Raw genomic sequence first — 16,688 nt, 5'->3', positions numbered from 1 at the left:
AACGATAAATATATTTGTCCCAGTAGCAAAAATAAATATGTAAGTCCTAGATGCCCAAATAGAGATTATAACTTTTGCCCATATTGGTCTTGTGTGGGGTGGGCAACTTGGGGACAGACAGTAGACAAAGACATGATAGTGACTAAGTTGCCGACTAGCCCTTATTGTAAGTCTATGGAATGCAACCCAGTCCATATACTCATTAATAACCCCGACAAGTTCTTAGATAAGTATGGAAATTTATTTGGGTTTCAAATATACGGGACGGGTTTAGATCCTGGGACATTATTGTTTATAGGAATAGAGACTGATACGGTATCCTCCCAGACTCATCAAGTATACCATTCCTTTTACGAAGAGATGAGTATAGATAATAAGATCCCCCATAATGCTAAAAACCTGTTCATCGATTTAGCTGAAAGTATTGCCGGTAGTCTTAATGTTACCAACTGCTATGTGTGTGGAGGTACTAACATGGGAGACCAATGGCCTTGGGAAGCAAAGGAGGTAATGTCCGGTTCTGAGGCAGTTGACCAATTAATATCTACACAAGCCGATTATCATATGAGTGTTAGAGGTAAATCTGAGTGGAGATTAAAGACCTCCATCATAGGTTATGTTTGCATAGCAAGGAAAGGAATGATGTATAATACTTCTGTAGGAGAATTAACTTGTCTAGGGCAAAAAGCTTATGATGATGATACAAAGAATACAACTTGGTGGTCGGCTTCAAATGTCTCAGAACCATCTAACCCGTTTGCTAGATATGCCAATTTAAAGGATGTGTGGTTTGATCTATCCATCACATCTACTTGGAGAGCCCCAGCAAATTTGTACTGGATCTGTGGTAAGAAAGCCTATTCGGAGCTGCCACAGGACTGGGAAGGGGCATGTGTGTTGGGTATGCTCAAACCATCCTTCTTCTTGTTACCGATTGAAACAGGTGAGACTTTAGGTGTTAAAGTGTATGATGTGAATCATAGGAAGAAAAGGGGACCCATAGAGATAGGCGCCTGGGAAGATAATGAATGGCCTCCCCAGCGTATTATAGATTATTATGGGCCAGCCACGTGGGCTGAGGATGGTACCTTTGGTTATAGAACCCCTATTTATATGCTCAACCGTATTATAAGATTACAGGCGGTGGTTGAGATTATCACAAATGAGACATCACAAGCGCTCAATCTTCTAGCGAAGCATAACACCAGGATGAGGACAGCAGTCTACCAAAATAGATTAGCCTTGGATTACCTTTTGGCAGTAGAGGGAGGTGTATGTGGGAAGTTTAACCTAAGTAATTGCTGTCTTCAAATAGATGACGAAGGGCAAGCAATAGCTGAGCTTACTAGCCATATGGTTAAACTAGCGCATGTGCCTACTCAGGTATGGAAAGGGTACAATCCAAGTAGTTGGTTTGGTAGCTGGTATGAGTGGTTTGGAGGGCTTAAGGCAGTGGTAGGTGGAGTCCTACTGATTTTACTGTTGTGTCTACTCCTACCGTGTCTTATACCCTTAGTAGTTAGGTCTGTGCAAAGCCTGATAGGAAGTATAGCAGAGAGGAAGGCTGCTGCACAGATAATGGCGATATATAAGTATAAGGCTCTAGATCAGGGAGAACCAATGCAAGAAGATGAATGTTGAAGATTCACATCATAAGATAAGTCTGGTCTGGTTCATGGTAACCTGAGGTATATGCAAACCAAGGTTAAGTGATGCCTCAAGTAATTGTGAAATATCAGAGGCATCAAAGGGGGGAATGTGATGTAATTCCAGTAAAATACAAGTTTAGCAGGCTAAGATTGCCACAAGGCATATGTATGTATATGTGTTTGTAGTATCAGTTAGTTAATAACACGTAGCTAAGATACTGTCATCACTGTACTGACCAGGTGCAGGAATGTAAGAACTGGAATTACGCGTCCCTCTCCTTTGTATCAGATGAGCCACGTGGTTAGACCGGATGGATGAGTTTAGACTCTATTCATTAAATAGGTTAAGGGTATGTGTGGGTGTAGTTAATTGTGGGAGGAGCTACAGTGCTATATAAGGAATGTACTCTATGTATTCAGTACTCAGACTTTGCTGTATTTTGGTGACGCTAGTCCCTCTGAGTCCCGATCGGTGATCCAATAAAGAATCTCTTCCTTCCTGAAGAAACCTGTGTCCATCTCTCTGTGCTTGGCTTCCGTCAGTTTCTCCGGTATCAAATATACGTAAAATTAAAATAAAAAAATATGTAATGTCATAAGCGTATCTTGATATATATATCTCAAAATACACTTAGAATTATAAATATATATATATATATATATTATAAATAATAAAATACATAATATATGTGCCTATGTACATACTACTTTACATACCTACTTTAATGCATTTTTCACACACAAACGGCACTTACACTGACGTTTGTGTATGAAAAATGCAAAAAAAGTCACTTTCACTGATGATATCATCATTGTAGTACATTTTACTGTTTTAAAACACTAATATTTGTGTTCAGCAAAGTCTCACGAGTAAAACAGTACTCCCCAGTACAGGTTTTATGGTGTCTTGGAAAGTTAGAGGGTTAAATATAGTGCTAGCGAATTAAATTCTCTGGAATTTATGCCTGAGTTATCAGGCAGGTCCCGCAAATTGTAATTAATAAAATGACCTAACTACCGCGTTTCCCCGAAAATACACCCTACCCCGAAAATAAGCCCTAGCTGAATTTTCAGGGTGGGCTGCAATATAAGCCCTACCCCGAAAATAAGACCTAGGCATTGCACCTTTGCGGCCCGGCGGGACTTCCTTCTTCTATGAGGAGGAGCGTTGCGGGCCGTGGCATCGCGCAACGTGATGACGATGCATGCAGCGCCGTCAGTCAGCCTTCACGGATCTTCAGTGGAAGGACTGAGGCACCCAGTGGTCAGGCTCGGCGGGCAAGGAAGGCATCTTTGAAATGTGAGTAGATATTTTATGTCAGGGACTGAATTAATTAAAGGGGGCGGTGAATTAATTAAAGGGGGCGGTGAATTAATTAAAGGGGGGCCTGGATTAATTAGAGGGGGCTGGATTAATTAGAAGGGGCTGATTTATTAAAGGGGCGGATTTATTAAAGGGGGGGTGGATTAATTAAAGGGGGGGCTGGATTAATTAGAGGGGGTGGATTTATTAAAGGGGGTGGATTAATTAGAGGGGGTGGATTAATTTAAGGGGGGTGGATTAATTAGAGGGGGGTGGATTAATTAAAGGGGGGGTGGATTTATTAAGGGGGGGTGGATTAATTAGAGGGGGGTGGATTAATTAGAGGGGGTGGATTTATTAAAGGAGGGGTGGATTAATTAGAGGGGGTGGATTTATTAAAGGGGGTGGATTAATTAAAGGGGGGGTGGATTAATTAAAGGGGGGTTCAATGTACATACCGGTACCGTAAATAAATAAGCCCTACCCTGAAAATAAGCCCTAGTGTGTTTTTTGTGACTAAAATTAATATAAGACCCGGTCTTATTTTCAGAGAAACACGGTGTAAAAAGATTTCATAAATATAGACGTAGAATAAAAAAAAAATATATATATATATATATATATATATATATATATATATACCGTATATACTCGAGTATAAGCCGACCCGAATATAAGCCGAGGCCCCTAATTTTACCCCAAAAAACTGGGAAAACGTATTGACTCGAGTATAAGACTAGGGTGGGAAATGCAGCAGCTACTGGTAAATTTCTAAATAAAATTAGATCCTAAAAAAATTATATTAATTGAATATTTATTTACAGTGTGTATATAATGAATGCAGTGTGTGCGGATGAGTGCAGTGTGCGGATGAGTGCAGTGTGCAGATGAGTGCAGTGTGCGGATGAGTGCAGTGTGCGGATGAGTGCAGTGTGCGGATGAGTGCAGTGTGCGGATGAGTGCAGTGTGCGGATGAGTGCAGTGCGTGTATGAGTGCAGTGTGTGTGCGTATATATTAATTGAATATTTATTTTCAGTGTGTGTATATAATGAATGCAGTGTGTGTATGAGTGCAGTGTGTATGAGTGCAGTGTGTATGAGTGCAGTGTGTGTGTATGAGTGCAGTGTGTTTGTGTATGAGTGCAGTGTGTTTGTGTATGAGTGCACTGTGTGTGCGTGTATATTAATTGAATATTTATTTGCAGTGTGTGTGAGTGCAATGTGTGTGTGTGAGTGCAGTGTGTGTATGAGTGCAGTGTGTGCATATGAATGAAGTGTGATGCAGTGTGTGTGTCACGTTCACAGTAAATGATGTGGAACACAACTGCAGATTTCTTAGGACTTTGATATTTTATTAAGACACTTAGATGGAACTGAGACTTCAGTTCCAGAATTACAGGTACTGTTTCTTTAAATAATAAACGGTTTGCTTCAGTTAACAATGACAAGGTTCAGAATTCATTAGAGTCCGTTATTCTTGTTAACAGTTCAAATTATAAGAGATTGTATACATTGGAATTATCAGTAGCAAGACAGGTGCAGCAGAACTTAAATAGTACTTGTTTTGAGGGATGCTGTAGCAGGCTTGCTGGACAACTTGATAGCAAACTTTAGTAAGTTGAAATAAAGACTCTCTGTAGCAAGACAGGTACAGCTGAACTTGAATAATACTTGATTTGAGGAAAGCTGTAGCAGGCTTGCTGGACAACTTGATAGCAGACTTTAGTATGAAGAAATAAGACTATCTGTAGCAAGACAGGTACAGCTGAACTTGAATAATACTTGATTTGAGGAAAGCTGTAGCAGGCTTGCTGGACAACTTGATAGCAGACTTTAGTAAGTTGAAATAAAGCTTTAGCATTGTTAGCTCTTATCTCAGAGACTGTCAGATACTTAGCTTCCAGAAGTAGAGGGATTGTGTCCCCAGCTCTCCTCTGAGGCGGTTGCTTCAGTGAATGGTTGCAGAGAGTGCAGGCACTTGTCGGTGATGAGGAGAGATGTTGGGGACTTGAATAATCCTCCAGTCCGGTCCAGTAGCATGTGGTCGTCTCAGCGAGGTATGTGAGCCGGTGAGTTAGGTGCGGTACGCGTTTCAATAATCCAGCGTCTATCAGCTGGTGCGGTCGCATTAAATAGCAGACCGCGTCAATGGGGGTGTGGCTAAGCTCCGTCAAACCCGGAAGCATGAGGAGACATCGGGAGGCTTAATTATTAATTATTATTATTTTTTTATTATTATTATTATTTATTATTTAATTATTATTATTATTATTTTTTTTTAATTATCTGAGAGCCGCGGCTCTCGCAAGACTTACACTGGGAGCTGACCGAGGTGCTGAACGGACGGCGCGGAGGATGAGAGAGCTGACAGGAGCTGCAGGAAAGGTAAGTACAGCTCTGCCAGCACCCCTCTCCCCGCAGTCTGTATTATGGCAATGCAAATTGCCATAATACAGACTCTGACTCAAGTATAAGCCGAGTTGGGGTTTTTCAGCACAAAAAATGTGCTGAAAAACTCGGCTTATACTCGAGTATATACGGTATATATATTTGTGTTCGGGGCTATGGAAATTAAATAGAGATTAAGTCATCTACCTTTAATAAGCAAAGTCAGTTGAGGTGTGCCGATACCGATGTATGTGGTAAGCCTGTAAATAAGTGGGCCTACCTTATACAGAATTGAGTAGAGGAAATGGAGGGTGAGCCAGAAGTACATCTGGAACCAATCAGGTAATTTAGGGAAGAGGGGGAGTCCCTTTTAAAGGTGCACAGCCCCTCGCACAACTTCAGGTCCAGCCTTCCAATTTGCGTTCGGGGCCATTTCAGTATTGGAAATAGAGATTAAGTCATCTACCTTTAATAAGCAAGTCGGTTGAGGTGTGCCGATACCGACGTATGTGGTAGGCCTGTAAATTAGTGGGCAAAAGGAATACCAATCTTGCTCAAAAGATAGTTATTACGAAACCACATGACATCATACCAACATATCTATGAGGACATTTTAACAAATGCTTTCTTATTTCCTTTATTGGTTGAGGTATATAGACAGCATAGGCTGACGACTTCCAGCGGCCCAAGGTTTTGATTGCATGTACCAGAATGTCTTGGCTCAAGGCAGTGGATGCTGCCACTTTCCTGAATGAGTGCCCAGAATATTTGTTGGCGTTCAAGCTGAGTCGGTCAATAATAGTCGTAAATATACCATGAATTTAGAAGTAGTGAGGGTAGCCCCGTGAAGGGACAGGAGAGGGAGTGAAGGCAGGAATGGTTACTGAAAGTAGGTATGCTTCAAACACTGTCACCTGGCACCATGAATTGTCAGTGGGGTAGTAATGGATAAGAAAGTTTTGACCCATCTGACTAGCCTTAGTTGTGGTTAAGCTCAGAACGTAATGGTTTTGTTGTTTGTGAAGGTATGAGGTGCAATGGCAATTTTGAAAGCCATAGAAAGCCAAGTATATGGCTGTTTTGATAACAGAGTTTGAATGTGGCTTAAAAGGTGCCGTATCCAGTAAGCCTGATATACGCTTGAACAGATGTATGTCAATAGGCAACCTACGTTGTGGAGAAGTCAGTTGCTTTGGATATACCTTTAAGAATGGTTTTGATGGGGTAGGATGTGAGGAAGCCTGGGTTGTTGGGAAAAGTTGAAAACATGTGGTGTTGGATGCCAGTGAGGTATAACTTGATGTTGTTATGTGACAGCTTCAGTTTGAGGTGGCAAAAAGTGGCGAGAGCCACCAAGGTTGTAGTGTCAAACCAGTTGGCCAGGTGGTGACCTGATGAACCTATTATACAAAACAAAAGCCCTGTCATATGCGTTGTGCGTTTTTTGATAACGCCAGTTTTGCCAATTTGCTATTACGTAGCAAGTCTTCTAATCCATGATTAGATCTTGGAGCCGGGGCTCGTCGTGCTATTCGTGAGGCTGTCAGTAGGACCTTCTGAATGCCTGAAATTGCAGACAAGATAACTGGTCAGCAGCCGTGTTAAAATGCCTGGTACATGATAGCATACCAGAAAACTGGTGACTGGCTGCCAACCCCATCAGTCTCCTGATAATTTCATGATCATTAGGGAGGAAGATCGGCCTTTATATATGACGTGGCAAATTGGAAATTTATCAGAGAAACATCGCACCGGTCTCCCTGCCCATATAAATGGCCCCATGTCACTGTGAGGTAGACCTCGAAGAGTGCAGAGTTCTTGTAGAACCCTTCAATCTGTCTTGCGTCCTGCGGCCACCTACCCCGGAGCCATATTTTCCTGATAAAAATGGCTGCAAACCCAGTGGATGCTGCTGCTTCAGTCCATATGGTGGGGGGAGTCTACAGATACCTGAGGGAGGAACATGCTTTTCCCCTTTTCAACTTGTGAGAAACATGTTCCACATGTGTGTATGCTTGTCAAGGGGGATACGGCTGTAGTCGTCTGGGAATGTAGGGAGAAGGCATAAGAGCCTTTAAATGAACGAGCTGCCTTGTGGTATTATACGTATGTCAAATTTTAATGAGCCAATTAGTGAATGCACTTCTTTCCTGTGACCTGAGCCTATACGTAAGTAGTGGTAGGCTGTCTTTCATGGCTACTGAGTCCATCTGTATGCCCAGAAAATAGTTTCCCCGTGACCAAACCAATATGGTTAGTTCTCCAGCTAGAGAAGGGGTGTTCCCTGATGTTAGGATGGTGAGTGGACAGTAGCCCAGCCGTAGGGTCAATATGTACTGATGTCAGGTACAGGGTCATAGCATATTATTCGGGCTACCTCATGTGCCCTGAAAAAATACCTGCAGAAACGACATGTACTCTAAGCACGAGCCCCAACATTAAAGTTGTTTGCCAGTTTGGATTTGCCTAGATACACGATTGGACAACCAAGTTTATCCCTGCCTTGCTTACTGGCCTCGAGGCGTCTGGAATGGCAGTGGTTGGGGTAGTGTCCAGTGTAACCGGGCATAGGTTTGTGGCATGTGTGTTTGCTGCACCTATCGCACAAGCTGTGGATCTTAGCCCAACGAAGTGTCTAAGGAACAGCTCTGTATCCAGTTGGCTCCAATCCATCCTTGCGTTGTACTGTGCCAGAGCTGTTGACGTCTTTGTTACAAATAAACGGTAATAATCGTAAAAAAATGAACCACCGTATTTGTTGCCCCCATCCACCAGCCTGTGCAATATAAAGGTCTAGCTCCTCTCTTCTATGAGGGTACCCAGAACACAGCCCATCCCGGTAAATCATAAAAGCAATCACAAAGTCAGGGATAGATAGTTAGCTGAGTCTCGGGTCTATAGCCTGCAGGACCCTCAAGATGTCGCCGTATGAGTTGGAGTGATTCTCTACGACGTGCTGGGAGGTAATCAGTAGAGAGACGAGATTTACGTTTTTCCCTCCAGGATGTGTCTAAGATTTGCCGGTTCCCTATGACCGGGTTACTGGCCTGAGACCCCAAGCTGGTGGGTGTAATATTACCGGGTCGAGACTGAGAGGAGCCACCATCTCGGTTTTGAGGGGCTCTGGTGTTACAGCTAGAGAGCTACGAGCTTCCAGCTTATCATTCATTTGTCCCATGTGGATACTTGCCAAGCAATCATGGTATGAAGTTTGGCGATGCATGTGCCACTCGTGCCTTTGCCAGTGTCTGTATTCTAGGTATTGGTTTGCGTCAGTCTAGCTGGGAAAGGGATGCGGCGCCTACGTAGTTTTGCCGTGATGCGGATGATAGTCATGCTCTTATGGAATGATGGCTACCAGTGTCGCCCTTACGTGTGGGGGTAGCGGTCCTGGCTAGAGTACTGGGGATTGAGATATCATCTCCTTCATCTGGCTCCTGGGACATACTGAAGATATATAGGAGGCATGCGCTTAGGACTGAGGATGTATATGGTATGCTAGCTAGTGCCAAAAGGGGAAATGATTCACTAGTTTGGTGGCAAGTGAGTCCCTACTAGTTGCCAAGTGGCTCGAGGGGCTCTATCTATGATTGGCGCGAGAGGTATCCTGCGGGTTGTTGGCTTCTAGATACCAGAGTAATCGACTGGGGTGAGGGTGTGACGAGTGAGGCCCTCTCTATGCAATAAGCAAGGCGGTTATCTATGCTTTGGTCCGTGGGGCATATTACCTCTTGCGTGGAGGATGGGTGTTGGCCTCGCGGGACCACTGTCTCTATGGCAAAGAGTGCCTGGGAAACTACCTAGATGGCCGTTATGTTATCGTTTATGATAGGTTCCCTATAACTTTGTAACCATGAGTACTGGTGCGGGAGCAACACATCTGTTGGTCAATTGTATACTCGGATCTGCCCCGTGGTAGTCTGAGTTTCCTGCTAGGGCGGGACGTCTAACCAAGATGGTAAGTCATAGAATAGTGGGAAGGAAGTATATATGTACGTTTATATAACCTACACAGTCTACCTTAAAGCCCACCCCCCCATCCGTAGTCTTTAATTCAACTACGGCCTACCCCACTATGACTTTGAAGAGACGTGTCATGCTGTCTTAGCTCGGAAACGTGCAATCTATGACTTGGACGTGCCAAGCTTGTCTAAGCTTGGTGCTTGAATCTGTAACAAATGTCAATAGTGTCATTGTTGGTTCCGTAACTGTCTGCTCAGTATAGTCTAAACCCTCTGATAAGGTCTATGAATTCTGAAAGCAGACCTAGAGATCACAACTGACAAATACCCGGTTAAAATAGAAAACTGAAAGTAACCGGGGAAAATGCTAGCCCAACATACTGACAGAAGGCATTAACCGCCTTCACGGAACATTTAATATTTAATGATACAGCAATACACCTCTAACATACAAAGCATACAGTAACTGTATATATGAAGATAAACGTAACAAGGCCACCAGGTGGTAGTATGCTGCTCTGTAACCTGATTACCAGGTGTAAGACAAATTCTAACTTGAAAAATGAAGGAAAGAGAACCTAACGCCAGGTTTCAAATTAAGTGGGAGCCTGTTATGCAGAGGGCTAATTAAATTAGCGTAATAGCTAACAGCAGCAACGCAACATGGTACAAAGGAACAACTCTCTACAATTATCAAAAGTACTGTTTTAGCTTACTTTAATATGCATATCATCGATAATTAATGCACTACACAATCTAATTAACCATCTCTAACATAACTGTATATCCCTGTGTTGGACCTTTGTGCCACTGTCAAGATTAGTATGCATCATTGTAACGTGGCGTTGTGGTGGCTTGGAGTGATGAACGTGGCACCGTGCTTGTTTATGACCCTCCGACGGCCTGACTGACGAGGCAGGTAGTGCGTGGGTGAGCCCGTACTTATGGCGAGAGTTAGACTGCCGCCCTCTGTGTAGGACGGCTGCTATGGCAACGAGTGGCCACAGGCCACAAACCAACCCCTGTGAAACATAGTGGCCATGCTGGCAGCGGCATGCCCTTGGGGAGGTGTTGGTGTAGTATACCCTCCGGGGATAACCCTACCCTCCATGCCCCTGGTGCATCTGTGGGGATGGGGGGGGGGAGGGTCTTAATGTGTGGGCCGCCATGAAAAGTTTGAATCCCAACCGGCAGAGTATTGAGTAACGAGACAGTAGTGCATGATTTATGCTCTAAATACCACTGAAGATGTTTAAAACAAAGCTGATCCTTAAATACACTGGATCTATGTATTAGTGTTATATAGATTATGAACCATTTAAGACAACATATGTGGGGTGGTATCAGGTGTGAACATTCTGGACTGTTTGAAAAAGCAGGGTTAAAAGATGCAGATTAATGTTATACCGTACTTGCCACATGACACAGAGGGAAACCCCTCTTATAAATATCATATCTAATGTCACAACAATTGGGGGCAGAAGGCCCGGGTAAGCCGTTATGTGACTCCCCTCCGTGGGGGGGAGCCGGTATGTGGTTACTCACTGTGCCCCTGGTGATACCGTGGCGGGAGGGGAGGGGGGTACCGAGCCATGTTGGAGACCCCGGCGGGTTGTGTGATCCCTATTATGTGATACAGACGGTGTACCAGTGTACCCGTCTGTACTGACTGTTTAAGCGCGAGAAACAGCCGTTCGTTATGGGCGGCAGCTTGGCACACAGCCTGGGTTCCAACCGGTGGAGATCCGGAGGAGCCTTTAAGTGTGTGATCCTGTTCTTGGGAAGCCGACCGTTCAGCGGTATGAATCCTAAGCACAAGTACGTCTGGAACCAATCAGGTAATGTAGGGAAGGGAGGGAGTCCCTTTAAAAGGTACACAACCCCTCCCACAACTTCAGGCTCAGTCTTCCAATATATATATATTTTTTATTTATTTTTTTAATTATTATTTTTTTTCATTTTTAACATATTTAGATATTTATTATTTAATATTATATATATGTGTATATATATATATATATATATATATATATATATACATATATATAAATATATATAAATAATTTCAATTACATTTAGACAGTATATGTGTGTGTGTGTGTGTGTGTGTGTGTGTATATATATATATATATATATATATATATATATATATATATATATATATATATAGATATACTTAGATCATTATATATATGTATAATGTTCTAGGTATATATTATTTTATTCAACACTGCTTTTAACCTTTATTTTAATTTATTTTAGGCAATCATTCCTGGCACTGCTATGGACGGCTATTCCGTCCATGTGATCATGAGGTCATCGCAAGGACCTCACGATCACATGGCACAGGAGGGCCGGATCAGACGCAGGGGGACTGTCTGGGATGAGGAGGTAAGTGGCGGGGACGTACTATGCTGCCCGCAGGCGTTTAGAGACGGTTCCCAAAGGACGGCATAGCACGGCCGCCATCCTTAAGGAGTTAAGGGGTTAATTAAATCTACAATTTCAGCATTGTTTGCTAATTACAATGTGCCTGGCACCTGACCTCCAAGTGCCTTGTACAAGTTCACATAAAATCAACTCATCATAATGAAGAACCTTGCCTCATTAGATTCTTGATATTTTAAGACTTGTGCCATGGCAAAGTATTGTGTCTTCTTGTATGTATAAGAGGTTACCTAGGTATATATATATTTAAGTTTAAACTTCCAAAGTACAAGTCCCACGTTAAGCGCCATTTGTAACAGATGGTTTCCCCTATTTACCACTATAAAGTCTTAAAGCATAGAACTTAGCAGGGCTAACCATACAGATATAGCCATAATATTATATAGTTAGTAAGAGTTCCTCTATTTAAAATATATAAATAATTGAGAATACAATATAAAATAGGGATTGTCTTTGAAGCAATAAAGTTTTGTCTTTTTAAATATTTTATTAAATACAAATATAAATATTATATACATATAAACTCTGCTATAAATTATTGTAATGGATTTTATAAGATTAAAGTATATGCTTGCAATATCAATAAAATAGAATAATATACCCTCCTGAACACGTCAACCTCTCTCTGTCATGATAAAATGGAGCAGCGTCTCTGTCTCCAAAATCTCTCCTCTGTGTCCTAAAGCTAAGTACACATATTTATACCTTAGATGTTCAATTAGGTCATTTTAGGACCTACCCTAACTTGGCAAAGATACAAGGCCATAACTTGGTCATTTCACATGGGAATATTTTATCTATGTTTAGACTAAAACATTAGGGTGCACATGACATGGGAAATTCACAGACTTGGGGAATTACACTAACCTAGGACAAGAGGGCGTCCTAAAGTCTGAACACCATATTCACTGAATATGGGTAAGAGGTAATTAATTAAAGAAACATTGCATGAAAAATATGTTCCATTTCTAACAACTTGTCAGTTTTGCAAAATCTCTTAAAGACAAAGTACGCAGTTTAAGAAATACAGCTTTTATTCTAAAACTTGGAATATTTGCATTTGCCAATAACAATGGTAGTTTTCAAAAAAAGTTTATGAGCTAGTTTTGGTCAATATTATATACCCAATCAGATAAATAAAATCAGAGTGATGCCATTTCAATAGGTTTCCTCTGGTGACGTACCGTTGTGCAATTATGTGACACAAATTAGATATTTGATATTGCTTTGTGTGCAAATGACATGTTAAAATAACTTGTTTCTCTCTTCCAGAGTCCTGCTCCAGTGTTGTTTGTCCTGGGACTCATTCCTGCGTGGTAGACCAAACAGGAAGTGCACATTGTGTTATGTGTCGTTCCTCTCCATGCCCATTGCCTCTTGCCTCTGATCATGTACTCTGCGGGAACAACAATATTACATACCCTTCTGCCTGTCATCTCCGCAGAGCAACTTGTTACCTTGGACGTTCCATAGGCGTTCGTCACATGGGAAGCTGTGCAGGCATGTACTTTTTTTTCTTAGAGCAAAATACATAATTTGTAGGACAGGTTTGAGTACCACTGGTTTAGTACATTACAATAGTCTTATTCTATGTTATGATACCGGAGTTCAGCCACAGCTGTTAATGTCATATCTTGTTTAAAGATGTGTATTGGTTGCAGATGAGTCATAAAATGCCACATAGATTTCATACACTATAATAATATTTTTAGATCGGATATTATTCTTAGTAGGATATGGGCTAGGTCTTATAAACTTGTATAATCAAGTTATTTTGGTTTATATGGTCAATTTGCAATGATGCACAGTGGACCATCACAATTTATTTCATAGCAATCCAAAATGAAGATGTACTTCTTTTAGGGTAGTGATGGTGAACCTATGGCACGCGTGCCACAGCTGGCACGCCGAGCCCTCTCTGTGGGCATGCAGTCATAGGTCGCCAGCCACAATAAAGAAGAATATTTTTTCCTGATTGTCCGCCCGCAGCCCAATGGCAGGCCTTGGCTGATGGTCCAGGATCCAATGGCCATAAAAGCACATAGATTTTTCACACGGCAGCCGCCGGATATGAGCAGCGTAGGGTATATAACAGAATTTTGGCAGCGCTACAGTGTGTAGGGTAGCGGCGGCATCCCTTCCCTCCTGCATGCAGTGTGCAGAACGCCACCCATCACTGTACTGCAAGACAGAGCAGAGCCCAGACAAGACTGTCCTGTCTGCATCTTGAAGTACTGTCCTGTCTGCATCTTGAAGTACAGGTAGGGTCAGCAGTGTATTAGATGGGGGAGGGGGTCAGCAATGTATTAGATAGGGGAGAATGTTAGCAGTGTATAAGGTACTTCTTTTAGGGCAGTGATGGCGAACCTATGGTACGTGTGCCACAGCTAGCATGCCGAGCCCTCTCTGTGGGCATGCTGTCATAAATCGCCAGCCACAATGAAGGAAAATATTTTTTCCTGATTGCCCGCCCGCGGCCGCATGGCAGATCATAGCCTATGGTCCAGGATCCGATGGCCAGAAAAGCACATATATTTTTCATACGGCAGCCTCCGGATATGAGCAGCATAGGGCATATGACATCATTTTGGCGGCGCTACTGTGCGCAGCGTAGTGGCGGCATCCCTTCCCTCATGCATGCAGTGTGCAGAACGCCACCCATCAATGTACTGCAAGACAGAGCAGAGCCCAGACAAGACTGTACTGTCTGCATCTTGAAGTACAGGTAGGGGTAAATGGGCTTGGGGGACCTATTGTGTTTTAGATTTGGGATGTGCATTAGTTGGGGAGGGGGTCAGCAGTCTATTAGATAGGAGGGGGGGGTCAGCAGTGCATTAGATAAAGGGGTCAGCAGTGTATTAGATGGGAGAGGGAATCAGCAGTGTATTAGATTTGGGGGAGGGGGTCAGCAGTGTATTAGATGTGGGAATGTGGTCAGCAGTGTATTAGATGTGGGGGGGGTCAGCAGTATATAAGATAGGGCGAGGGGGTCAACAGTGTATTAGATGCTGTGTTCTTCTTTTAAAACAAAAGATGCTAAAGTATGGTAAATAATACGCTGCAGGGTAAATAAAACATAAATTATCTATCTTCATTAGTTCCATGTTCATTATGTTGGTGAAGAACTTTGAGAAATTTGCAAGCAATATCATCTAGCTTATCATTTACACCCTAAGATGAACTTAGTATGTGCTCTTTGCAAGCTTTAAAATTAGTTAGCTGAGTTGTTTCTGCCAAGTTCTAACGTATTAAACAAAACTCTCGAGTTGGTGATTGGAAAAAAATATTTGTCTCAGAAAAGATTTCAAGAAACTTGTGAGACATTTAATATGTTTATGTAGCTATAAATTGTTTGAATCATGTCTTTTCCTAATTTGCAGATATCACCACATTTTCCATGGACCTTGATGATTCTCTGAAGAATTACGTGTGAGGGCAGCGTGATGTCAGTATATACATACTGGCCATTCCATGTGTATATTGTACATACAGTGAGGCATATTTATTAACTGGACGTGTTATTTAAATGTATCCTACAGGTTATTATTCGTGTGAACAGAGACAGAGTTAACTGTAAAACTCTTGCAAGGTGATGGAAAAGAATAGTATCGTATTACTTCTTACAGCAGAATATTTGAAATATGAAGTTGTTCTGCACATTTAAATATGTTTCTTTGGAAGGCTATGGTTATAATTTGGGAAATTGAGTGTCTGTTCTTTCCAGTATACAACGATAGCAACAAAGACAGACCAAACTTTCTGATATAAAGAATCGTTCGGTAGTGAGGTGACACTTATACAGGAGTGGTCTGCTTTAGTTTCAAGACTTTCAGATGTTTTTTTTTTTTTCTAGTAGTACACTTATGGCAGCTGGTGATGTCTGACATATGATACACTGATTTCACTAGCTTCATGCTTTTAAAGCTTCTTCTATGTGCTTTGTATACAGCCCCTTTAGTTTGTTCGTCACTAGTATTTTAGGGTTATATGTTCCCTGGTCAGCTTGGCAATATGCCCCTACACACAAAAAATAATAATCTTATATCCAGAACCTTTTCCCATAGAAGAGGGTCAGATACAAGACAAACTGTCTGATATAGAGAATCTCTTTCCTACAGCAAGTTGACACAGAAACAATGAGCTATGTCATACAAAGAGACCCGTACCCACGTCATGATCACATAGACACAATAAGATATCTGATAAGCAGACAAAATAGAGACACTGCATACACTTTTCTCGCAACAATTAATGGACATGTATAAAATTTGCCTTGGATACAAATTCAATTTCTCTGGAACTTGTAGACCTTGAAGGATGTTTGTGAAAAGCTCTATCCTATAAATGTCACATATTTTTCCCTATTCTTTTTAATCTACAGTGCAGTGTAATTTTCCAAAAAGAATTGTTAAATTGGGCAAGATTCCACCAGATTGGGTACCAATATGTTTTCACTATGTAGATATTTGGAAAGAGGAAATCAAAATCTACTCTGATTCTGTAGCTTGACATAAAAACAGTAATAGAGTTCTTATTATGCCCCGAGGGGCTGACACAGACAGTATATTTCAAAGGGCAAGGAAATCCGTCCCATTTCTCCTTGAGGATGAACTGTTCACCATAAAATAATATTAGTTGAGTGATTAATCCTCAGAAACAAAAGGAACATGTTATATATAGAAACATGTTCACTTTCACATGACTTCTCAAGAATGGTTTATAGCTTGTCTGATGATTTCTAAGTGTAATTTGCCTCTTATTGGTAGAGTTTAGAGTCCACATTGATGATTTTCTATTTTTCTATATATGTATTTCTCTCTTTTCTATTTATGACAATAAAATAATTCAAATTCTGAGTTTTGTCGCTTGCATTAAAACTAGGGGGAAATGCAGATTGTCATTTGTGTACACCTTGCATACAGACAGTCACATTAATTC

At 41.7% G+C, this 16,688-nt stretch overlaps 1 protein-coding gene across 1 annotated transcript in view; it reads left to right on the top strand.

The window, feature by feature from the left end:
- FSTL3 (follistatin like 3) overlaps positions 1-15,841 on the top strand; it is a 307,842-nt gene extending 292,001 nt beyond the window's left edge. Inside the window, exons 4-5 of the mRNA XM_063455504.1 lie at positions 13,023-13,250; positions 15,131-15,841. Of these exons, the coding sequence (XP_063311574.1) occupies positions 13,023-13,250; positions 15,131-15,183 (281 nt within the window). The 3' untranslated portion in view covers positions 15,184-15,841. The remainder of the gene's footprint in view (positions 1-13,022; positions 13,251-15,130) is intronic.
- The last annotated feature ends 847 nt before the right edge of the window (positions 15,842-16,688 follow it).

The sequence above is a fragment of the Pelobates fuscus genome, chromosome 5, assembly GCF_036172605.1.
Source record: "Pelobates fuscus isolate aPelFus1 chromosome 5, aPelFus1.pri, whole genome shotgun sequence".
Taxonomy (NCBI): Eukaryota; Metazoa; Chordata; class Amphibia; order Anura; family Pelobatidae; genus Pelobates; species Pelobates fuscus.
The sequence above is the reverse complement of the archived record's forward strand: the minus strand, read 5'-3'. Positions and strand labels throughout refer to the sequence as shown.